The sequence below is a fragment of the Talpa europaea genome (assembly GCF_964194135.1).
Source record: "Talpa europaea genome assembly, chromosome: 15".
NCBI classification, from domain to species: Eukaryota; Metazoa; Chordata; class Mammalia; order Eulipotyphla; family Talpidae; genus Talpa; species Talpa europaea.
In genome coordinates this window covers 73,769,482-73,795,370 of record NC_140083.1, presented here as the reverse complement: position 1 = coordinate 73,795,370, position 25,889 = coordinate 73,769,482, and the positions used below count along the sequence as shown (strand labels likewise).

General features: G+C 40.6%; 1 protein-coding gene across 2 annotated transcripts; it reads right to left on the bottom strand.

Annotated features, from left to right (window-relative positions):
• Positions 1–2,768: 2,768 nt before the first annotated feature.
• On the bottom strand, positions 2,769–18,026 carry CCDC77 (coiled-coil domain containing 77; the record flags this gene model as incomplete). 2 transcript variants are annotated; one of them, XM_084255835.1, is made up of 11 exons in its annotated part: positions 2,769–2,915; positions 3,688–3,840; positions 4,231–4,356; positions 6,067–6,286; positions 10,841–10,989; positions 11,227–11,318; positions 11,675–11,747; positions 13,443–13,539; positions 15,859–16,001; positions 16,472–16,718; positions 17,989–18,026. In XM_084255835.1, 11 exons carry the CDS (start codon positions 18,024–18,026, stop codon positions 2,769–2,771), a joined length of 1,485 nt encoding a protein of 494 aa, XP_084111961.1. The 2 variants fall into 2 exon arrangements, with proteins under 2 accessions (XP_084111961.1, XP_084111962.1); XM_084255836.1 differs by having other exon boundaries at positions 16,472–16,700.
• Between the last annotated feature and the right edge of the window lie 7,863 nt (positions 18,027–25,889).

Sequence of the window (25,889 nt, the reverse complement as noted above, 5' to 3'; positions counted from 1 at the left end):
CTCGTGGCTATTAGGAATACTTCTAGGAACATCTGTGCACAAATTCTCACGTGCATGTATATTTTCATTTATCTTGGAAGTGGAATTACTCTATCGTATGTTAACTCTGTTTAACTTTTGAGCAACTGTCAGACACAGACTGTTTTCCTAAGTGGCAGCACCATCTTACATTCCCACTAGCAATATATGAGGCTGTCATTTCTCACATCCTCATTAGCACTTGCTTTTTTATTACAGCCATCCTAGTGGGTGTGAGGTGGCATCTCGTTGGCTTCATTTCCTAATAACTGATGGTGTTGAGCATCTTTTCATGTGCTGATTGGCCATTCATATCTTTCCTTTGGAAAAGTTTTTATTCAGATCCCTTTGTCATGTTGGCTTGTCTTTATGGTTAAATTATTAGTTTTTTATATATTCTGGATTTTCTCTTTATCTTACCATCAGCCTGTTGAAGCAGGTAGATTTATTTCTATTTCATAGCTTAAGTGACCAGAGACTGGAAGGTTTTAGTAAGAGGCAAGATTGAATCTATACCTGTGATTCTCCAAAGCCCAAGTTCTTTCCACCACTCCATATTGTTTATTGATGATGAAGTAGTTTTAACTGATGAAGTTTAGAGAGTGGCTACACTAGTGGGTTGTTAATAGGAAGATGAATGTCACAGGAATTGAGGCTAGGGTATTAGAAACATTATCAATTGGTTGCTGAAGTCAGTGGTGGCAGGTCTTAGAGATAAAATTAAAAGATTGGATTAAGGGCCTCCCCGGTGGTGCAGCGGTTGAGCGCTGGATTGCGATGCTGCCCGCGGCCTCTGCAGCACTGGTTCGATCCCCGGCTGCTCCCCGGCCACCAGAGGAGGGTCCCACATGGTGCGCAGACCTCTCCTGCCGCCCGCTGCTCCCCTCAGCAGTGTACTTCGGTCCTTCTGCCTGCTCTGCTCCCCGCTCTGGCTCTGGTGAATTCTCTCACCCTCCCGCGCTTCTGACTGTACCCAGTGCATGCATAAACAAAACAAACAAACAAACAAATAAATAAATAAAACATGCCTCTATAAAAATAAAAAAAATAAACAAAATAAAAGATTGGATTAAATGATCCCCAAGTGTCCTTCCAATTCTGAAATTCTGATTTAATAAGACTTCCTGTTTTGCCCAACATCAAAACAGCAAGTCATGAAAAGCCAACTTCTTAAATATTAGGACAAAAGGAAAAACCATCCACTGTGCATATCACTCTAAAGCCTAGCAATGGTCCCTCTGAGAATTTTCATCCTGATTTAATAGTGAAAAAAAATATAACTGATTTGCTTTCATAGACTTAAAAAAAAGAGAGAGAAAGCACTTTACATTGGTGGCTCATTTGCCACTTTCCATAACAAAAATGAGTTATGGAAAATGGGTTTCCTTTCTTGGGTAATCAGAATGACTCTCTACTAAGCTAAGACCAAGAGACTTCTCAGAGGTTGCCCAGGCACATACATAGTTATTTTGCCCCAAATGCATAGCAATTTGTCTAAAAAAAGGACAGGGCCTCCCCGGTGGCGCAGCGGTTGAACGCGGGGTTGCGAAGCTGCCCGCAGCCTCTGCAACGCCGGTTCGATCCCCGGCCGCTCCCCGGCCACCAGAGGAGGGTCCCACATGGCACGCAGACCTCTCCTGCCGCCCGCTGCTCCCCTCAGCAGTGTACTTCGGTCCTTCTGCCTGCTCTGCTCCCTGCTCTGGCTCTGGTGAATTCTCTCACCCTCCCGTGCTTCTGACTGTACCCAGTGCTTGTGTAAATTAAATAAATAAATAAATCTTACCAAAAATAAATAAATAAAATAAAAAATAAAAAAAGGACAGATGGGGAAAAAAATAATAAAGTTTTAGTGGCATCATCTTGGCTCTCTCTAACACCTGATGATTTCTAGGGACTCATTTAGGAAAATTTTAATACTGTCTAGAACTGCAAAGACCATGAGCAAGCAAACTGAGCCATTAACAAAATAAAAATGTGGTTTTAATAAGAAAGAAATTATAGAAAACGTGAATATTTTCAATTAAATATTTTATTGAAAATAGTTAATTTAAAACATATACATTATTTAAGAAAATACATGTTATTGGTAAAATACCGGATTTTTCATACAAGGATTGTTAAAATTTTACTCACTCTTAACCACAGTGGCATTTTCTTTTCCTACATGAACACTTTGCTTAAGAGTAGGGTCTCTAGTGCCCTCTGGTGAAACTTCACAAAACTGGGCCCAAAAAGTAACTAGGGCCCTACAACTCAAGACAAAAGAACAGTTAAATGGCAGAATTATTTACTGCCTCTTCACATTGGACAAGTTCTGATTTGCTGCCTTTTCCCTCTGCCTAAGAGAAAGGCAACCTCCTAGATGGCTCTATCAGGGAGAATGTTTCTCCCACTGACACTCAGCCAAATTCATAGCAAAAATACTTTCTTCCTAAGTTTTTATCGTCATTGTCGTCTTAAAAAAAAAAAAAAAGCCTGTCACCAATGGGAAAAATAAGGTGGGAATATCTCTAAGTAATTCATGTTATCACTCAGGCTAAGGGTGCGGAGGAGAGGCAATTTACAGGACAGTAAAAATTATAGCTAAAGCTTGGAATGCAAGAAAAGCTTTTTTAATGGTCCCTGATTCTTCACCTAGGCACTGTGACTTCAATCAACTCTGTATCTAGTTTCAGGGAGAATATAACCTCTTTTCTCAGCTTTCAGGAAGCAGACCTAGTCCAGAGAAGGGTTATTTCTAAAAGTAAACATCAACAGAGTCTGAGTTCATTCTCCAGGCCAAATACTTTGGACTTGAGGTTCTTCAGTTCTCCTTGTATCTTATGTGCCCGTCTATTGCTGTCACGGACTTCACACAGGATAGCAAGATCCTGGTTTGCTCGGGTATTAAGTGTTGCCTAGGGATTTAGAAAAGAAGGAAATGATTATAGCGTATGCCAGGGATAAGAAATCAGTTGTAAAGGCAAGGCTATGCTAGCTCTTTTGATGAGATTTCTAGTATATGGGATAAATTCAATCCTTAGTTTATTTAATGGCTAACTGAAGGAAGGAAAATGTAGGGCAGAATCAAAGCAGAAAGGACAAGAGAATCTTTGCTTTCCCATACAATAGCAAAGGAGCTCTGAGATAGAGATCAATAAATAAGCAAAAAAGAGACTAATATAAACAAGAGTATTGGTAAGGTCACCAAAGAATGAAAGAAAACATCTTTTCTTTCTATAATTAACCTTATTTGGAACACAATGATCATTTAGGGTATGTGGATGACTGGATAAATCTCTTTAAGAAGGCTCTTGAGGCAACTTCGATTCTAAATAAAGCTGTGTCTGATAGGGGAAAATTACTTTATTACTCAATTACTCACTTTCCTCTTTGTAAAATAGGCACAGTTGTTTTAATCCACTTCTAGAATTGGGAGGGATGAAACTTTCTATTAACTTTAACTCAGATGGAAGTATAATGATGTAGCCGTTCAATTATTTCAGTCTATTTTTGTTTTCTCTCTAGCATGTAGTTGTTACACCAATTTTAGTGAGGATTAATGGATGGTGATCCATTTAATGAGCCACCAGTGGGGAACAGTGTATCTTTCTTCTGTGGAACCCTCTAACCATGTTCTCTCACTTATACCCGCTTTCTCCCTTTTGGTAATTCAGGACCAGCAATTACCTTATAAACTATCTGCTCCAAGTCTTTCAGCTTCTGCCGGAGAGCCTTAATATCTGTCTTAAATCCTTCTACTTCCAAGCAACGCCGGTTCTCCAAGGCCTCATACCGCTTTGTCATTACCTGTAGACGCTTCCCCATCCTGTTAGTGCGATCCTAAATATGGGGGAGAGGGAAGGCATTTATGAAAACAAGGAAATCATTCCCAAGCCATTCATACTTCCCATTCCATTGTAAAAGGCAAGAATTTTTTTTTAATTAATTTAAAGATTTATACGTTTATTTATACAAGCACTAGGTACAGTCAGAAGCATGGGAGGGTGAGAGAATTCACCAAAGCCAGAGCGGGGAGCAGAACAGGCAGACCAACGAAGTACACTGCTGAGGGGAGCAGCGGGCAGCAGGAGAGGTCTGTCGCACCATGTGGGACCCTCACCCGGCAGGTGGGGATCAAACCAGCGCTGCAGAGGCTGTGGGCAGCTTCGCAGCCCAGCGCTCAACTGCTGCGCCACCAGGGGAGGCCCTAAAAGGCAAGAAATTTTGTACCTTGAAGATCTCTCTCTTTACTCCCTCTTCCTCACGAATTCGAGCAAGTTCTTCCTCTAGGGATATGCACTGCTCTTGGTACATATTGGAAAGTCTTTTCTCTTGTACTAATTTATCCTTTAGAGACTGCAGGCCAAAAAGGGGGCAAAAATCCCAGTCAATATTTAGTACTACAATTTGGTTAATTCAAATAGCATTTGAGTAAACAACAAATAGAAAGCAAGAATTTCCAGAAGTATGAAACAGTTAAGGAATCGCAAGGAATTTTGGAGACTATCTGAAAACCTCTTATTTCTAGAGGATTCTCTTCATTCTTTTAAAAAAGTATACTTTTTGTTTGTAGAAATTTTTTAAAATAAAATATTTTGGGCTCTGAAGAGTCAGATAATGAAACCAGAATTGTCCCAAGTAAGACTTAAAATATTTGTTTTGGGGCACATTTCTGAAGTTTTTCTTTAAAAAGAAAGAAACCTCAATGACAATACTTATTATACATGTCCCACTAAGCAGTCAAAATGATCTTTACAAAACCTAAATCAGGTATGTTATATTATTACATACAATCCTTCAAACATGAAACAATGTTTAGAGTTAAAATTCACATTCCTTACTAAAACGGCCCCATAAAATCTCCATGATGGCTGTTACCCAACCCTCCAACCTCCTGGGCACCACTTCCTCTTTCCTTATTCCTCTTCAACAATATGACATCCTTCCTCTTCCTCGATCATATTCCAGGGCTTATAAACTTCCTTTTCTTTCTGCCTGGAATGTTCTTTTTCTACATCTATATCAAGCTTAGTTCCAATTTTTTTTGACTCAACAAGATGCCAGATTTAAGAGAGTATTCCCATGTACCTCCTCAAAAATAACCTACCAGCAGGGGGCCTCCCTGGTGGCATAGTGGTTAAGTCTCAGCACTATACTGCTTGGACTTAGTTCAATCCCCGGCCTGGGAACTAACCCACATATGGCAGAGCAGACCTCTCCTGTCTCACCTATTGCTCCTGTTAGCAATGTATTCCAGTAGATCCACCTGTTCTGCTTCCCACTCTGTCTCTGGTGAATCCTTTCCCCCTGCACCTCTGGCCTACACCCCAGATCTTCTATACCTAAGTAAATAAATAAATCTTTTTTTTTAAAAAGTAGAGGGACTCCCTGGTGGCACAAGGGGTTAAGAAGCAACCTATGAGGCTATTCGCAGCCACTGCAGCATGAGTTCAATCCCCGGCCAGCCAGGGAGCTACCCACATGGCGCAGCAGACCTTTCCTGTATTGCTTGCTGCTTCCCTCAACAGTGTATTTCAGTCGATCTGCCTGTTCTGTTCCCCACCCTGTCTCTGGTGAATCCTCTCACCCCCCCACACCACTGGCCTGTTCCCCAGTTCTTGTATGCATAAATAAACAAATCTTCAAAAAAAAAGTAGACGACCAGCAACTACATATAATCTTCACATCATCTTTTTAATTCCTCAATACTACTTTTTAATAACCTATCATTTTCTTGGTTATTTGCTCATGTTTCTGTTCTTTCTCACTCTTTAAAATATACATATCATGAAGGCAGACCTTGTCTAAGCTTATTTACTGTTGTAACCTCAGAGCCTGGCCTAGAGCAGGAGTACAATAATTACCTGCTAAATGAATGAATAAATGAATAATCTAGTCCCCAAACACTATAAAAATGAGCTACTATTTGAAACCTATTTCTTGAGGTTGCTGCTACAGCATCCTGGACTGAATGAATCTTGTATGACAATTTTTAGGTTCTTTTATGTTCTGAGTTCTTTCAACTCCTCTAGAAAAATAGTTTTTGTTAAGATATAAAGAAACTACCTTGATATATTCATTTTGGCTATGATGACTCTCATGTAAAACTTGCCCAACTTTTCCAACTTTATCTTCTTTCTTCTTACACTGCACCCTGTATTGCTTAATTTTTGACATCAAATGATCCTTTTCAAGCATCCATGACTTCTCTTTAGTTTGGTTTTCAAATCTGAGTTGCAGGAAGTCTTTGGTACTCTCAAAGAGCAGTTCCTGGGCATGATGGAGACTGTGAGAGAAAGTATAACGTGGACATGAAGATGCTTTCACAGTACATCTGACACATAAAAGTTATTTTCCCAGTAAAGGGGAGATAACTGTTTTTTTTTTTTTTAAATCATGCAATATGGGGCCTTCTGGTGGTGCAGGGGTTCAAGTCAGCACTATCAAGCTATTGGCAGCCACTGCAGCATGAGTTCGATACCTGGCCAGGGAGCTACCCACATGGCGCTACCCACATGACCTCTCCTGTCTCGCCTACTGCTCCCCTCAGCAGTGGGGAGTCTGTTCTGCTCTCACTCTGTCTCTGGTGTATCCTCTCACCCCCGTACTTCTGGCCTACACCCCAGTTCTTGTATGCATAAATAAATAAATCTTAAAAAACATTATGAACAGTTTTAACATGCTTAATCTGAACAATGGCAATCTAAATCCTAGGGGACAAATGTAAACATTACCCAAGCTCATTCATTCCTAGATTGGTCTTTACAGATATACCTTCCTGAGTGCTATTTTCAGGTGACAGAATTAAAAGGACTACAGAAATATCTCCACACAGCTTACATAATGAACTAGTTCCAGGTACTAGACTGCACAATATCAATTATGCCTCAATAAATAAAAAAGAGCTAAGTCATGTGTTCTGAGGATTAACATAAGTTCTAAAATGTCAAAAATAGCCCTGCTTTTGTTTATGCTGTCCTCCACATGTAAATTGCAAATCTTATCTTTTTTATCTTATCAAATCTTATCTTTTTTCAAGGTCAAGTTCCTCTATGAAGTCATCTCACCAACTTAATCCTATTGGAAAACTCCATTGTTGTTTTTCTTTTTAACATTTAAAAGGACAGGTTTATTAGGAAAAGAAGAAGGTGAAAAAGAGAGGTATCAGCATAGACACAGGTGGGCAGAGAGCTCGGGAAAACTACATTTTCTCAATTCCTTATCAGTTTAAATCTTTTCCAGTGTTGTAATTCAACACTTGCCTACAAACTGTGTCATGTTTTACGTGTCAACATGCATGTTTTCAACATGAGTTATACAATGTATCTTACTTACCATTTATTTTTTGTCTGCTACCACCAGATTGTCAAGGACAGTACTAACTACTGGGCAAACAAAAGACACTAAATAGATTCCCACTATTTCTTGAGGTTTAGGAATAGCCAAACAATATTTCTATTTTCAAAAAGGAATACCCTAGGAGTTAGGATCTCATCTATTTAACATCAACACCTACAAAATACGGTATCAAATAATCAAACCACTTGCACAAAGTATACAGACTGTGAGGCAATCACTGTAGTTTTCCACTGAACACAGGCCAGATCCAACTTAGCTCTTTTCACGAGCAATAAGGTACATAGATAAGGGGGAAATGATAGCATAATGCCAGGCACGAGTAAAAGTCACCAGGTGACTGTATGTTTGTGTTATGTGTGTACACTGAGTCAGTTACCACAGGGCTCTCTCTTTCAAGTAGTAATTTTATTCGATCCTACAATTACGTTCTCAGTTATATACTGGCCTTATTAATGTACAAATGGTTTGAAAGTGACACCCAACAGTCAGTCATCAACGGCCTTGGGTTTCATGCTATTCAATATCCCTAGGATGATCTAACTGAAGGAACTGATCATGTGGTCAGATATGTAGGTGATACTAAACTAGAATGGGTATTCATATAAATTTATCCATTTCATAAAATTATAAATTATTGTGACAATATTTAAAAATATTGTTCCCGCAAAAACGAGTACAATTCAATGAAGAGCGAAGATGCTATGCTTAAGTACAAAATACTAAAAATAAAAATGAAGCCTGAGAAGGACTGGCCAAATGTACACATATCACCCTGTTATACAAAACAGTGCTTTTAAGGGTCAGAGATTTTGAGTATCACTTCCAATTTTAATCACTACATTTTAAAGTAGAGGAAGTGGAAGAGATGTTTGAGAAGACAGTAAAAAGAAGGGATAAAGAATGCAAACATGACAAAAAATTGTTTATTTTAGCAATAAGATGCACTATATTTTAAAGATAGATGAAAGTTTCAAGTTTTATAAAAATAACACATATATCTTGTGATCTGATCACATACTGGATTCTTTGGAGTTACATTTAAAAGTGGGCGAGAAATAAATAGCACGTTTTGGGAACTGTTTTATTATTAAGGAATCCAATTCTATGACTGTCATGAAGCCCAGGCTGGGTAGTAGTAATGAGTTTTGGAGTAACTACATCTACGCTGAATTTTCAGGTTATAACAACAGTCTTCTCTACCTCAAATGAAAACCCAGATTCATAAGCCTCTATGCCTGACCTTATTCCTGAAGATGCCAAAGTCAACTATGTAGGAGGTTTTATCAGAGGAGAAAACGACTTTGTCTTCCCATAAGACAAACCTTCTACTTTGCTTTATGAGGCAGATAGCAACCCCAAACCACGAACAGGTTAGGATCTGCGCAGGCCTCAATAAAAAGACTATAAAATGTAGGCTATTGGAGCCTCCTTAGTGGTACAAGGTTTTAAGTCTCAGCACTATAAAGCTATCAACAGCCATTGCAGGATAAGTTCGATCCCCAGTCAGCCAGGGAGCTAACCCACATGGCACAGCAGACCTCTCCTGTCTCGCCTGCCGCAACCCTCAGCAGTGTATTTCAGTAAAATCTGCCTGTTCTGCTCCACACTCTGTCTCTGGTGAATCCTCTCACTCACCCCATACTTCTGGCCTGTACCCCAGTTCTTCTATGTAAAAATAAATAAAATCTTTAAAAAAAAATAAAAGGTAGGATATTTAATGCAAAAAAAAGGTGTTAAGATAGGACATGACAAGGATCATCAAACAAATATTTTTACAATGCTCCTACTATGCATACATGGAAGGGCAGAGATTACAGCAAGGCCCTGGGAGAACAAAGATATAGTTAACAATAGGTGGTGGTAAGTACTATCACAGAGGCATGCAAATCATTAGGGGAATGTGCAGGAGGAAAAGCTTAATTCCAGGTGCCTGCCACAAGGCCAGTGTTGCATAAACAATGAAGAGAATTCGTCTGCTTGAAGAACAAGGTGAATAACAGCAAGAGGAGTTGAGACTGAGAAGGATAATTTGGTGTCAGATGATAAAATCCCTAAAAATTCATGCTAAGGTATCAGGGCTTTATCATAAAATAAATGGGAAGGTAACAAACATTTTTAAGCAATTACAAATACTAAATGGAGGCGCTAATTCATACCAGGAGGAAGACTGCAGAACACAAAGGGGCCAGTGATAAGAACACTTTAATTACTATAACAATTCAAACAATAATATAGCCTAAACTTGTGTAGTAAGAATGAGAGGGTAGAGCGTGATCTGAGGCTTCTTGGCTTCTACTTGATAGGGTTTAGAAGTACAGAATAAAGGGAGAGGTTATCAAGCTTGATGCAACTGGATGAAGGTTGTATTTTTAAACTAAATGGAAAAAACAATAAAATAGTAGGTTTGAGATGTGGGGAGAGCTGTTCATTGAAAAAGAAAAATAAGTTTGGTTTCAGTTATGGTAAATTTGAGGTGTTCATATTCAATTAAAGATGTCTTTATAGCACAGGCCAGATCATGGAACCAGACAAAAGGCTAAGAAGGGTTAGACAGGTAGAAGAACCAAGGACGAGTGCTAGAGAAATCAAGGGAGATTAATTTCAAAGAGGGGGTGGTCAGTGATGCCAAATACAAAGAATGACACAAATTACAATGAAGACTATAAGGAGAATTGGTCATAAAAATTAAGAAGTCAATAATCTTAGAAAGGGAATGCTTAGAAAAATGGTGGGGATGCAATAAGATTGCAGAAAGATGAGGAAAGGCAGGCAGAAACAAAAACGTATGTACAAGAGAGCTTGCATTTTATTATCCAGTGATATCAAGTCATAGTTTTCATAGTCATGAGGGGCCAAACAAAAGAAAAGACTCTTACTACATTGAGTCAGATAACTTCAGTGGATAAAAGAACATTTCTTACCCACTAAGATCAAGCTAAAATACCAAAATGGGTTAAACAGACATGAGGAATGCCCAACAGCTCTTCAAAAAAAGAATGGACAGTATTCCTGGAAAAGCTTGGATACCCACCTACATAGAGATGTAGAGGTCTCAGATGAAGACCTTTTTTTTTTTTAAAAAAAAGATTTATTTATTTACACACACACACAAGAGCTGGGGTACAGGCCAGAGGTGTGGTGGGTGAGAGGATTCACCAGAGACAGAGTGGGAAACAGAACAGGCAGACTGACTGAAGTACACTGCTGAGGGGAGCAGCGGGTGAGCCAAGAGAGGTCTGCTGTGCCATGTGGGTCACCTCCCTGGCTAGGGATCAAACTCATGCTGCAATGGCTGCAGATAGCTTCATAGTGCTGACGCTTAATCCCTTGAGCCACCAGGGAGGCCCCAAAGATCATTTTTTTCAAGATCCTTTTAGTTTCATTATCCTGTGCTGCTGAAGTACAGGATTGCTAACTTTTAAAACATTTAAAATATATATAAAAATAAAATCTGTTCAGCACGGTTTTCCTGAACACTCACTTTTTGGTAAGTTCTTTGATTCTGTCCTGATTTCTCTGGTGATGAACTTGTATTTCCTCAATGCGAATCCGTCTGTCCTCCATGAGTCCTTCAACTTGCTCTCTAGAAAGCTTGGTCTGTTCTTCCAGCTGGGCCTGCAATGCTTCCACCTAGAAGCACAAGTCAACAGGGTGAGGAGGCCCACAAGGAGGGGTTGCATTCTTGTCCTGCTGCTTCTTCGTTCTTACTACAAGTGAGCCTTTCTCCAGAAAAAATTTTAAAACATTCAAAAGCATAGCAGAAAAACAATAAAAATGTCAACTGTATTCTTCCTAAATTAATGCCTTATAAATTGGTTAGGCTACATAAGAGCAAACTGTCTTGGTCTGGCAAAATAAACTCTGTACCTGTAGGGTAAGTGATTGTACGTCTCTATGGTATTGCTCAGAACTTTCTTCCTTCTCTTTCTTGGTCAGTTTTCTTTTGCTTACTTTAGAATCTAAAATAGAAAAAAAAAAATTAATGAAGACTTTTACTTAGTTTTTCTTTCTGGTATTCAAGTATCAGCATTGCTTTGTAGAGGACTTCAGTCTCATTTCCTATAAGAAAAGGAAAACATACAACTAAGGCTTCAATTTTTGAAATAGGAATAGAGGTGCCCCCTGCACCTCTAGCCTCCACCCCAGCTCGTATATGCATAAATAAAAATAAAATCTTTAAAAAAAAAAGTTCAGTTAAGATCTTAGATCACTAGAGGCATTATGAACAGTCATTATCACTGTATAATAGGGGAAAAAAATCTAATTATACTATGTTTTTAAAATCTGCCTCAATTTATAATGTTATGGTTGGTACCTGCTCTGAAAGCTGAAGATTCATTCTGTTCACATACACCTACAGCCCGGATAGTCTTTTGCAGAATGCTGACCTGAAGAAGTTAAAAAAAAAAAAAAAAGTATAGTGGTAACCTGAAGTATCCTTTAATGTAACAATTCTCATTTCAATTTTAGTTCTACAGACCAAAAGTGTTCATGAGGGCCTCCCTAGTGGTGCAAGGGGTTAAGTCTCAGCACTAAAAAGCTATTATCACCAGCCATTGCAGCATAAATTCGATCCCAAGCCAGCCAGGGAGCTAACTCACATGGCACAGCTGACCTCTCCTGTCTCGCCCACTGTTCCTCTTAGCAGTGGATTTCAATAGATCCACCTGTTCTGCTCCCCGCTGTCTCCGGTGAGCCCTCTCACTTCCCACAACTCTGGCCTACACCCCAGTTCTTATATGCATAATAATAAAAAAAAGTGTTCATATATTAAATTGGTTAAAATTTATATAATAACATAGGAATGTCATGCGTGAGACCACACAGATAGAGTAATGAACCGGATAAAACCTAATGTTGTGATATAAAAAAAGAAACGAAAATTCAAATTTATTTAGCATTATCTGTTAAAGAAAAAGAAATCCATCTTTGACAAGAACCTTTAGGAAAGTAATGGAAATAGATGCACGTGTAGATATGCAAAATGATAGGACAAAAAAGCTCCTGGAGGCACTGTTTATAGAAGCGAAAGAGTGGATGAATGAAAAAAGAGCTTCATCTCTTGGGTAGAGAAGTACAGAAGACTGCCACTTTTACAGACAGATTTCTGCACTCTTATGTGTTTGTTTTAATAAAACCACACTTTACTTTCGTCATCATTATAAACAAAGATTAAAAAAGAAATGTGAATATTGAAATTTGCCCCCACATCAAGTCTGCTCTTGTTTTCCTCTCTAATCATATCTGAAACATCTACTGTTATTCATTTTTTCTTCAAGATTTATTTATTTATGCATACAAGAAATGGGGTGTAGACCAGAGATGTAGGGGGTGAGAGGCTTCACCAGAGACAGAGTGGGGAGCAGAACAGGCAGATCTACTGAAATATACTGCTGAGGAGAGCAATGGGTGAGAGAGGAGAGGTCTGCTGTGCCATGTGTGTTGCTCCCTGGCCGGGGATCAAACTCGTGCTGCAGAGGCTGGCAATAGCTTGATAGCACAGTGTTTTTAACCCCTGTGCCACCAGGGAGGCCCCTATTCCTTTATTCTTTTTTTTTTTTTTAATTTATTTATTTATTATATTTGTTTGTTTGTTTTGTTTATACATGCGCTGGGTACAGTCAGAAGCGCGGGAGGGTGAGAGAATTCACCAGAGCCAGAGTGGGGAGCAGAGCAGGCAGAGGGACTGAAGTACACTGCTGAGGGGAGCAGCGGGTGGCAGGAGAGGTCTGCGCACCATGTGGGATCCTCCTCCGGTGGCCGGGGAGCAGCCGGGGATCGAACCGGTGCCGCAGAGGCCGCAGGCAGCTTCGCAACCCAGCGCTCAACCGCTGCGCCACCGGGGAGGCCCTATTCCTTTATTCTTTAGGCTTCCAAATAGTCAAATGAGGTGAATAATGATACTTCCTAAGGTTTTTGAAGAATTAAATAAAAAAATTCCTTGAAAACTTAGATGTACATAAGTCTATGATAGCTAATTCTCCTATCTTCTTTAGCAAGTAACAAAACAGCTCTAATTATGTACCCTCACCTGAATTTGCTAAGCATGTTTGCCATACTATGCTTTGCCAAATATTACTTACCTTGTGGGGAGGCTCCTTATAAAAATAGGTGACTTCTCCAGTGTCTGTTCCCACAAGGGTCAAGAGATTCTGAATCTTTTTCTTGTCTTCTAGTTCCCTGCATTTCTCATAGGAAGCAAGTACACATTGCATTGAGAATAAGTCAAATTTTCTGTTTAAAGGGTCTTCCTTATGACTTAATAATTTTCAAAACTATGTAACTTCAAATTAAAATTGAATAGGATTTATCTACACTGTAGTTCTATTTTTAAAATATCAGGTATTTACGTTTTAAACATGCATCTGGGGAACTGCTTACTAGAAATTAGAGTCAAAAAATGATCTTCTAGGGCCTCCCCTGGTGGCGCAGCGGTTGATAGCTGAGCTGCGAGGCTGCCTGCAGCCTCTGCAGTGCCGGTTAGTTCCCTGGCAGCTGCTGAGGGTCCCACCAAAAAAAAAAAAAAAAAAAAAAAAAAGATCCTCTATCCTCATCAGTCATGCTATAATCTAAATAATTTTTCTCAACTTTTCATATATGAACTTGAAAAATGCAATAAATTGACTAGTAAAATAGAAAATGAATTAAAGAACTTTAAAAATCAGGTATTTATATTCAGGAATGTGGAAAGACTAGAAATTAATATCTAGTTGGTTCTAGAAGGGAACTGTACTGTATGCTGGGATACCCCCCTCAAATTCCCCTCTTCAGGACTAATGAGTTCATTACCCCAACTGCCAACAATTTTGCAAACTAATTGCTCACAGGTGAATTTCTCTTGAGAACATCCCTCAGACAAGAAAAACTGCCTTACCCAACTATCTGCCCAAGGGACAGCTTGTGCCCAGTGAGAAATTACAAAAGGATAGGGCCTGTAGGGCACCCTGAGGCCTATTGTAACTGAATCACAGCTCACCTTTTCTCCAATTAGACTTTCCTTATCCCTTCATAGGTGGTTATTCCTGAGAGCACTCCCCAATTAACTTCTGCAAGTCAATCTCCATTGCAGTCTATTTCCCAGGGAACACAATTGAGACAACTGGTATCAGACATGCATCAAGAAAGTAAACTCTGGGCCTCCCTGGTGGTGTAAAGGTTAAGTCTCAGCACTAACCACGCATGGTACAGCAGACCTCTCGTCTTGCCTGCTCGTCTTGCCTCCCCTCAGCAGTGTATTTCAGTAAATCTGCCTGTTCTGCTCCTCACTGTCTATGGTGAATCCTCTCACCCCCTGCACCTCTGGTCTACACCCCAGCCCTTGTATGCATAAATAAATAAATCTTTAAAGAAAAAAAAAATTGTAATTATATATGGGAACAGAGGCTAAGTAGAGTTATTGTGGTGGTGGGAATTTTACGGGGATGATACCTGAGAGAAGAAAACATACATTGTACAAAAAGGAAGAATGATGTAAAATATATATAAATTAAAAAAAAAATTTAAAAAGAATAAAACAAAAAAAATAAAATTCACATGGAATCTTAGGGGACTTTGAATAATCAAGACAATCTTGAAAAAGAAAAAAGCTGGAAGATTCTCACTTCCTGACTTCACAATTTACTACATGCCACAATATTCAGCACAGTGCCTAGCATAATGACAGGCATAACAGAAATAAGTCTTGCATATATGGTCAAATAATTTTTGACTGTTGATGGAGAAAAGATAATGGTGCTGAGAAAACTGAATAGCCACATGTAAAAGAATAAGACCCTCATCTAACACCAAAAAGGAGAAAAGTTTTATATGGAAGATTATAAAGGAATGATGGAGAAAGACTATATTTCACTAATAGGTTTAATGAAATGTAGCACAGAAAAGATGAAGGGAGAAAGCAATGAGAGAAACTGACCTATCTGGCTGAATGCTCACATCAAACCAGGTACTGTATAGAATCTACCTGTATTGGGGTCTACAATCTTCCAGAAGCTGATATTGTGCATCTCTCACGCTCTAAAATCTAGGCAGTTTTGCTAATAACAGTAAAGGGGACTATCACATATCTGTATGAATTCAGAAAGTGTCCTCTTTGAGTATACACTACTATATTTGACTATATCAAAAAAGTTGGAGCTGAGTCCTGTTCCAGGCATTGCCCCGGTTGTTAGGAGTTGCCTCTCGTAAATTGATTTCCACTCCCTCATTAATCATTAAGGCAATACTAAGTCCTACTTCTTTGCCTCTCAAAGACTAGCCTAGCCTCAGAATTCCCAGTGGGGTTGGCTAAAGCCTCTGTTACCACTGTATCAGAGTTCAAATTCTTCCTCTGCCCAAGTCTGCTAAAAGATGTTAATTCTGATCGTGAACTATCCCACAGGTAGAATCTCCAGCTCAGAGCTGAATCCGGGGAATAAAACCTAAGAGAATGACTGTAGAGAAAGCTGTCTTCTTTAGTGTAACTTAGAAACAGAGCTCCAAAATTTCCCTTCTCCTTGGTACCTGATTCTCAGTCGGTCATTTTCCGAGTAAAGGCGTAAAACGTGTTCCCGCTCCTGGAAGAGGCAGACCTGCATATCACTCAGAGCTTTCTGCAATTCAGCAATCTCTTCCTCTCTCTGCTGTAAATCCCATTCTAGTTTATGCTGGGGGGAAAAAAAGTAGTTAGAAAGATACTGGACTTCCTAGGAGTTATTTTCTGGATATGGTGGAGTCAGTTCGTGTCACATGCTAGCAGAACAATAGTTAATGAAGTGAGGCATAAGAGGATTTTGTTAGAAAGAACAAAATGTCAGAAGATGACATGTAACACATTAAAGTCAAGGAAATACAGAGATGACAATGAAGTTAGGTGCAGAGGGTGAAATTTAAGAGAGAACAAGATGTAAGACTTTACAGGTGGAACAGTTTGCAGGGTGGGGTTTATGACCCAATGAGGGGCTCAAGAGGTGGGTGCTAAATTGAACAAGATTGGGCTAGAGGGAATAAAAAGTGACAATTTTTTATAAAATATTTGCTTGTGATATGAGCTGGCACTTCTTGACCTTCTCTGATTAACAGACTTAACAAACTTAATCAGCATGCCTGTAGGGTGTACATCATTTCCTTTGTTTACCTGTCCTTCACAAACTTCTTTATATAGATCCAGTTTCTTCAATAGGTCCTCATTTTCTCCCTCACATTCAGTCATCTTCTTTTGGTAATATTCCAGAAGCTCCTGAGAAGGGCAGAGGACAGCCAGACGATCTTCAATAGAAGGTAAGGGAGTTGACTGCTCCACTGAATCTGAGAAAGACACTCCCCTGCACCTGGTGAAACTTCTGGAGCCAGGGGCAACGCCATGTCTGCAGGCAGTCGTTGGCCTATGTGAAGTCAGAACGGACATATTCATTAAGGTGTCTGAACATCCGTGAGACATAATTTCTTAAATAAAAATGGGGTTTATGTTCCTAAAGTGCTCATAATTAAGGTGCTCATAAACCTGAAAGTTCAATGTTATAGGTCAGTGAATCATATCATGAACTACTTTCTAAGTAGTAAAGGTTTAAAGCTGGATTCACAATACATGGTTGAGAGTAAAAAGGTCATTAAAGGAACAGAATGTAAATTGAGTAAGACAAGATCATTACCGTTAGAAAATTTAATGCTACAAGACATAGAGCAACAGAAACACTGAATGCTGCTGGTGGAGTGTAGTTAGGTAAAATGGCAAGAGAGCAGATTGGCAGACTCTAGTGAAATTGCAATTCCTCGTCCTATTCACGCACATATGTACAGGGTGACACATCTGAAAATGTCCCGTGTAACACTATTTCTAATAACAAAACCAGTAAACTTTCCAAATGTCTGTCCAATAGACAGACCAACACTGTCAACTGAAGGTTGGACAAACAAAAGCAAACAAGAGACTTAAACTATAATAATGGAATTCAGAAATTTAGAAAACAAATGATGCAAAAGTAGAGAAACCGTCACGTGAAAAATTAATCCAGTTAGGCTATCTGCCTGCAATATATAACAAAACAAAATAGACTGCAGAGTGGGGGCATGTTATACCAGAAGCCTAGCGCAGTAGTAATTAAAGTCAGCATGTTTAACAAGTGAACATGACTAGAAAAAAATTAAAATTTTCATTTAGCTAGCATGAAGGAAACAAATCTAGTATTTCCTCAATCATTAGAAGTTGTGAGAGAAATACTATTTTACTCAATACTTCATGTTTTCAAAGGAGGTTGCCTTACAACAACTCCAGAAATAGGTTCATGAATAAACTAAGAGGCTATTTCTGAGATTTTGTAGGTAAGAGTTGTGGCAATGAGTACAAGAATGAGGTGTCATGAAGCAAGCTGATGGCAGAACAAGAATTACAAGTCCCCTTGGTTTGCATGTTGATTGTCTCCTCTGTTCTAGAACCAACGGTATTATATCAGACCCACTGAAGCTGCCTGAATTCAGGTATTAACATTTATTAAGTTGAAGTTTTACAGCTAAATTTCACATATTAAGAATAGAGAATAAGGTCTACCATATTCCAAATCCAGAGTTTAAAGGTACACTTCCAAAACCCTCGTCCCTAAGCCAACTTGGAGTAAAGGTACAGTACTAAGCCTCGAAAATAAGCAAACATCTTACTTTCTGCAGACGGGGGTGTGGACAGGGGTAAAATTCATGCTGTCTTGTTCACACCTGTCAAATACACAAAAATTCAGAATGAGGGATCAGGAACAGAGAAAAACAGATTGGATCCCTCTTCAACATCATCAGAAGTGCCTGCTTGATGAGAAAATGTGATATTTTACAATGTACTACTCTTTAAAATATTTTTTTTTTAAGAAAAAAATTTTTTAAAGATTTCTTTCTTTATGCTTACAAGAACTGAGGTACAGGCTAGAGGTGTGTGTGGTGGGGGGAGGTGAGCGTATTCACCAGAGACAGTGGGGAGCAGAGCAGGTGGACTGACTGAAATACACTGCTGAGGGGAGCAGTGAGCAAGACAGGAGAGGTCTGCTGCGCCATGTGGGTCAGCTCCCCAGTTGGCTGGCCAGGGACTGAGTTTCCCTTGTGCCACCAGGGAGGCCCTCTTTAAATCCTGTATCCATTAGCTATCACCCACGTGCCCCTCTCCAGCCCTAAAATGATAATGAAGATGAGATGAGGTGTCATGAAGCAAGCTGAGGGCAGAACAAGAATTACAAGTCCCCTCGGTTTGCATGTTGTCTCCTCTGTGCTAGAATCCAAGGGTATTATACCAGACCCATTGAAACTGCCTGAATTCAGGTATTAACATTTATTAAGTCGTAGTTTTTCAGCTAAATGCTAATTTACTTTCTGAGCAAATGCTAATTTACTTTCTGTTTCCACAGATCTCTCCCTGTTCTGGACTTTCATATGAATGGAATCATTTGGTTTGTGGTCTTTGATGACTGGCTTCTTTAACAAAGTGCTTTCAAGGTTCATGCATGTTGTAGCATGTATCAGTACTTCCTTTTCATGGCCAAGTAACATCCCATTGTATCAATATGGATGTCATTTTTTTTTTTAAAGATTTATTTTTATTTATTTATATAAGCACTGGGTACAGTCAGAAGCGTGGGAGGGTGAGAGAATTCACCAGAGCCAGAGCGGGGAGCAGAGCAGGCAGAAGGACCGAAGTACACTGCTGAGGGGAGCAGCGGGCGGCAGGAGAGGTCTGTGTGCTATGTGGGACCCTCACCTGGCGGCCGGGGATCGAACCAGTGTTGCAGAGGCTGCGGGCAGCTTCTCAACTCAGTGCTCAACCGCTGCGCCACCGGGGAGGCCCATGGATGACATCTTAAAAATGAATTTCACTGTTGTAAAAATATTTAAGGGTAACCTGGAACTTTAAAAGTTGTATAGAAAGCCATGACCCCTCTCACCTAACACATCACCTTCTTCATCCAAACACGCTCCTTCTGACTTCCAGATTTTAGTTACTAATTCACCATTTTCCAGTGAAAGCTTATGCATCATTTGATTATTCCTTCTTGTGACCTTCCCATTCAACTATATGAAAATTCTGTATATCTATCTCTAAGGTGACTGTGTTAATTCAGGCTCCCCCTATCATTCTACCCACTCTACTACAATGGCTTACCCACCTCTTGTCTCTCCTGGGTCATTCCTAGTAGCCTAACACCCTGCAAACTCCTCCTTCTGAGTGACTGTCTTTACTCCCATTACTATTGCACATCTACAAAAAGTTGTCTAGGCCTCCCTGGTGGTGCAAGGGGTTAAACGCCACACTATGAAGCAATCTGCAGCCTCTGCAGCACGAGTTTGATCCCTGGCTTGATCCCTGGCTGGCCAGCCAGGGAGAGACCACATGGTGCAGCAGACCTCTCCTGTCTTGCCCACTGCTCCCCTCAGCAGTGTATTTCAGTCAGTCTGCCTGTTCTGTTCCCCACTATGTCTCTGATGAATCCTCTCACCCCCTGCACCTCTAGCCTGTACCCCAGTTCTTGTACACATAAATAAATCCTTAAAAAAAAATTTAACAGTGTTCAACACATATAAGCATTCAATAAATACAGATTATTATTATTTTCACTGAAAAATTTCCTTTTGTTTGGCTCCACTTTACTTACAACTAACTATCCATTTCGTTGGTAACATCATTATTCCCATTGCTTTTATGACCTCTATCATCTAAAACACTACCTGGCATGGTGTAACGCTTACTTGTTGAATGAACAAATGACATCTCTTTCAATCTCCTGATTTGAATTTCCAATTATAGAATGGACATTTTCACCTACATGTCTCAATGGAACTTGAAAAAAAAACTCAGTTAAAAAAGTCAAACAGGGCCTCCTTGGTGGTTAAGACACAACCTATGAAGCTATCCGAAGCCTCTGCAGCACGAGTTCCATCCCCAGCCAGGGAGCTACCCACATGGTGCAGCAGACCTCTCCTGACTCGCCTGCTTCTCCCTTCAGCAGTGTACTTCAGTCTATCTGCCTGTTTTGCTCCTCACTCTGTCTCTGGTGAATCCTCTCCCCCCCCCCCCCCATCTCTGGCCTGTGCCCCAGCTCTTGTATACATAAAGATATAAATCTTTAAAAAAAAAAAATCAAACAAATGCAAGAAGACTTAAAAGTTACATATTTTAGCAATCTGAACTGACCCCTCTCACCTAACACATCACCTTCTTCATCCAAACATGCTCCTTCTGACTTCCAGATTTTAGTTACTAATTCACCATTTTCCAGTGAAAGCTTATGCATCATTTGATTATTCCTTCTTGTGACCTTCCCATTCAACTATATGAAAATTCTGTATACCTATCTCTAAGGTGACTGTGTTAATTCAGGCTCCCCCTATCATTCTACCCACTCTACTACAATGGCTTACCCACCTCTTGTCTCTCCTGGGTCATTTCTTAAAATTCATCACTGATTCCTAGTAGCCTAATGCATTACATCAACTTCAGCTAGAGGTCATGGCTTTCTATACAAGGACCAAACCTATCTCCCCTGTCTTATTCCCCTTTACTTCCATAAATGTACCCAAGGCTTCCAGTTAACTTTCTTGACTCCATGCCTTTGTTCATAAGCTTTCCTCTGTTCTCATGATGAAATTGTCTGTATTAGAAAAACTCAAATACTACCTCCTTCATCTCTTTTCAGGGCCTCTCCATCCAAACTAAGTTATTAAGGGCCTCCCTGGTGGCACAGTGCTTAAGGTTTCATCAGCGCTATCAAGCTATTGCCAGCCACTGCCTCATGAGTTTGATCCCTGCCAGGGAGCTAACCCACATGGTGGGGCAGACCTCTCCTATCTTGCCTGCTGCTCCCCTCATCAATGTATCTCAGTAGATCAGCCTGTTCTGCTCCCCACCCTGTATTTGGTGAATCCTTACACACAAACACTCCCCAGCTCTGGCCTAGACACCAGTTCTTCTATAAATAAAATAAATCTTAAAAAAAAGAAAAAAAATAAGCTATCAAAATGCTGTTAAAGAACTGCATTTGTAATTCTCTACAAGTTAACACATTAAGAGTTTTTGTTCTCTTTTCTCCCATGACAGTGTACCTTACTTGTGATAGAAACAGCCTTACTCATGAGTATACTTCCCAAAGAAACACTGTCCTGTGTATAGATGCACTAATGGGTTTTGGCTAGCTAATATTTCTCCATTTCTGTGAAATCCTTGTTTAGGTATATAATTTTATAGCTTATCAACTTAAAATCTAATTAGCACTTTGGCATTTATTACTTTATTTACCTCCACAACAACTCTGATTAATGAGTTTATTCTCCCTTTTTTTTTTTTTAAGATTTATTTATTTATGCATACAAGAGCTGGGGTACAGGCCAGAGGTGTGGGGGGTGAGAGGATTCACCAGAGACAGAGTGGGGCGCAGAACAGGCAGACTGACTGAAACACACTGCTGAGGGGAGCAGTGGGAGAATCAGGAGAGGTCTGCTGCGCCATGGGGGTAGCTCCCTGGCCGCCGGGGATGGAATTCGTGCTGCAGAGGCTTAGGATAGCTTCATAGGTTGCATCTTAACCCCTTGCGCCACCAGGGAGGCCCCAATTGTCCCTGAACTTTAAAAAACGAAGAAACTGAGGCTAAAACTAGCGCGGGGTGGGAGATCACAATTCCACGCCATCCACACTCCGAACCCTTTCCCATTCCATCGTGTCCTGACTCCTCATTGCTACAATTTTCCAGTCCTCCCGCACCCCCGAAATCTCTTCCTTTGCAGAGTCTAACTTTCCACTTCCGGTCCCCAATTTTAACGACCCCATTTTCCCGTTCACATTCCTCTAGTGCGCAGTTACATCTCCCTCGCCAGGCGTTTTTCTTCCCAAAGCCCCATCCATGACCTCCGCGCCCGGAACCCGAAATTCTATACTCACGCCGCACTAAGTCCTCAGAGTCAAGGAATCCAACCGAAAAAAAAAAACAAAAGTTAAATCGAGTGGCATCGCGGCGCCACGAACTGTATAGGAATCCATCCAATCGCCTGCAAGTTTACACAGGTCTTTGGATTGGGCCGCCAATAGGAAGGCTAGTCTCACAGAGGCACGCCCAGTTCCCGTTATTTCCAGCTGGCGCAGTTTACCGCGCAGAGGCCGCCGGGAAGTGTAGTTTTACTTCTGCAACCATCTCTGCGCGGCGGAAGTAACCCGGCTGCCACTCAGCTCAGCCTGCTACTGCTAGAATGTTTGGGGTATAGGGACCAGGAAAAAGAATCTAAGAAAGAAAAATTCAAAATCAACAAACAACTGTGAACCAGAGACACACTATGGGGGGGGGGGCGGGGAAAGGCGGGATTGGGGTCAAAATAAGGGGGTTGCAATTGTATGAGGAATATAAAAATAAAATTAAAAAAAACAATGTTTGGAGTCTGCACGCAGCGGTTTAAGCTTGCTTTACCACCTTGTTTTCATGAAAAATGATGCAGAAATACGATGTGTTATTATAGAATGGACACAGGATTGTTCTGTGTTGTCATCGATAAGCTTATTTTAGAATGTGAAGCTTTTGAGAAGATAGTTTCACTTTCAATGAACTGATGACCTAGAGCTAGTATAGGACCCAGTTTTGATTTGTAGTCAATGGGCGATGTGTAGGAACGCTAGTATTTTTGTCAGGCAGGAGACACTACTTCGTTTACTGGGAGGTGTAAGAAACTACCTGTACATATAAGCTAATTCAAAACCCAAATCCAGAGAGAATGGGGTAGAGGTAGGGGAAAGAAAGGCACTTTATTCTCAGAGGTGCAGCTATTGGAATTTTTCACTGGTATTACACCTGAGGATGTAAAAGGATCTTGACATCTCCCAAACAAGCTTATGTCTTCTTTTGTGCTTAGAAATTTAGGTGATCCCTATTGTTTAGTTTTGCTTTTAGTTCACTTGCCATAGAAGTCCAATTTACAAAAAGGCCTTTATCACTGTCATAAAACATTGCCAATGTTTTCTTTTATATATCTTATTTTTGTGGGCTTTATGCCTAATTGTTTAACCCATTTGGAATATGTTTTTGTGTGTGGAATCAGCGTGATCCAACCTCATTTTTTTACATATAGCTGTCTGGATAAAGATAGCATAATAGACTCCCTATTTTATGGTGGTGGCTATTTTTATTTTATTTTATTTTTTTATCTATTTTTTTTAATAGAGGCATTTTTTTTTATTTATTTGTTTGTTTGTTTGTTTTGTTTATACGTGCACTGGGTACAGTCAGAAGCGCGGGAGGGTGAAAGAATTCACCAGAGCCAGAGCGGGGAGCAGAGCAGGTAGAAGGACCGAAGTACACTGCTGAGGGGAGCAGCGGGCGGCAGGAGAGGTCTGCGCGCCATGCGGGACCCTCCTCTGGTGGCCGGGGAGCAGCCAGGGATCGAACCGGCGCTGCAGAGGCTGCAGGCAGCTTCGCAACCCAGCACTCAACCGCTGCGGGTGGCTATTTTTAAATGCTAACATGCTTATGGATTTATTTTTGAACTTTTGATTTAGTTCCATTGATCCTTGTGTCCATTTTAAGCCAAAATTATGTTATTTTAATTACTCTTGCCTTATATTATAAAGTCAGGTAATATGATGCCTCAGTTTCTCACCTATTTTCTCAGGATTTCCATTAGTGTTCAAGACCTTTTATGGTTACATACAAATTTCAGCATTTTTTGTTCATTTTGTTAAATCTGTAAGTTTGAGTCTTTTTAAAAATTTATTTTATTTATTTATGCTTACAAGAGGTGAGGTGTAGGTCAAAGATGGAAGGGTGTGGTGTGTGTGAGAGGATTCACCAGTGACAGAGTGGGGAATAGAACAGGCAGATCTACTGAAATACACTGCTGAGGGGAGCAGCCAGCAGACAGGAGAGGTCTGCTGCGCCATGTGGGTTAGCTTTCTGGCTAGGGATTGAGGGTGTGTCAGGAGAGTATAAATATGTTCCGGATAGAGGAAACTCTCTGTGAAGACAGAGGTGAAAGATAGCATGGTTCATTAAAGCCACCACAAAAATTTATGTAGTACATGAAACATGCGAAATGAAAGTTGTGAGCAGGGCAGCAGATAATAAAGGAATTTGGAGTTGTTGCTTTTGGACATGAAAAGTGACAAAAAGAATTATGAATTTTAGGGCTTCCCTGGTGGCGCAGCGGTTGAGTGCTGGGTTGCGAAGCTGCCCGCAGCCTCTGCGGCGCCGGTTCGATCCCCGGCCACCGGGCGAGGGTCCCACATGGCGTGCAGACCTCTCCTGACGCCCGCTGCTCCCCTCTGCAGTGTCCTTCGGTCCTTCTGCCTGTTCTGCTCCCCGCTCTGGCTCTGGTGAATTCTCTCACCCTCCCACACTTCTGACTGTACCCAGTGCTTGTGTAAATAAATAAATAAATCTTTAAAAAAAAAAAAAAGAATTATGAATTTTAACAATCTGACAACTGTGTTAAGTGGGATTTGAGAGTGGGATTTGTGGTTCAGATGAGAGAACTTAAATTGAGATAGTGATAATGAGGTTGGAAAGAGGTGGGTGGATTTAAGATTTTTAGTTAGTAGAATCTCTAAACTTGACACACAGTTGTACATGGGTAGTAAGGGAGCAGGAGTTAAGGATTATTTCTAGAATTCTGGCTCAGGCAAGTGAGTAGATGAAATCATTCATGGAAAATGGAAATGCTGAATAAAACTGGGGCACTAAGACTCCAACGTGCTTTGAGTTAAGCAAGTGGAGTTGTCCAGTGGATAGCGATATAAATATACTGGCTTTTAACTCAGGAGGGAACTCTAGGCAGGAAATACATATCTGGGAGTCACCAGCCATAACTGGTAATTTAGGTCCTGGGGGTAGCTGAGATTGCACTGGGAGTATGAGAAAAAGCCCTGGGAAGTCAAACTTCCTTTCAATTATGTCATCCTAAGAGCGACCAAGTCACCTCTTTCCCTTCGGTTCTTTCTACGTTATTCTCCACAGTAACAAGTGGAGATGCCATTGGCATGGAGATTTTTGATAATCACTCAGATCAGTTGCCATAACATTTGCAGCACACTGAGAAAGATGATGGGGTATGTGGTGCCACAGGAAAGTGGTCACTGTTTAAGAAACCTAGGGGCTGTCAATGTTGGAAAAGAAAGTCAAGAGCTGTTGCTTCTATGTGGACGAAAAGCAATTCCTGAATGATGGCAAAAGCCAGCCTGTCGGATTTGGGGGAGGTGTCCGATTGGAACTTGCTGTCATAGAGACGCGGGGGTGGGGGGGGGGGAGAGAGGGGTGTGTAAAAAGTGGCCAAGAAGGATTCTTCGAAAGGGATACCGTCAAAAGGCCAAAAAAATAAGAGATGCCGAAAAGGTTAGAGACGCAGAATAAGACAAACAAACAGGTCAAAGGATGCTACGAAACCCCCCAAGGAGGCAGGATGGCTGAGATTAGGCCCGGCTTGTTTTCGTGTCCGTTTATACACAAAGGGAAGCCGGGCCCTCCTCGCCGGAAGCAGAACCTCTGACCTCTGACGCATTACACATTCCTCCGCGCCGGAAGCGCGCGCGCTCTTCATCTCCGTCTGCTTAC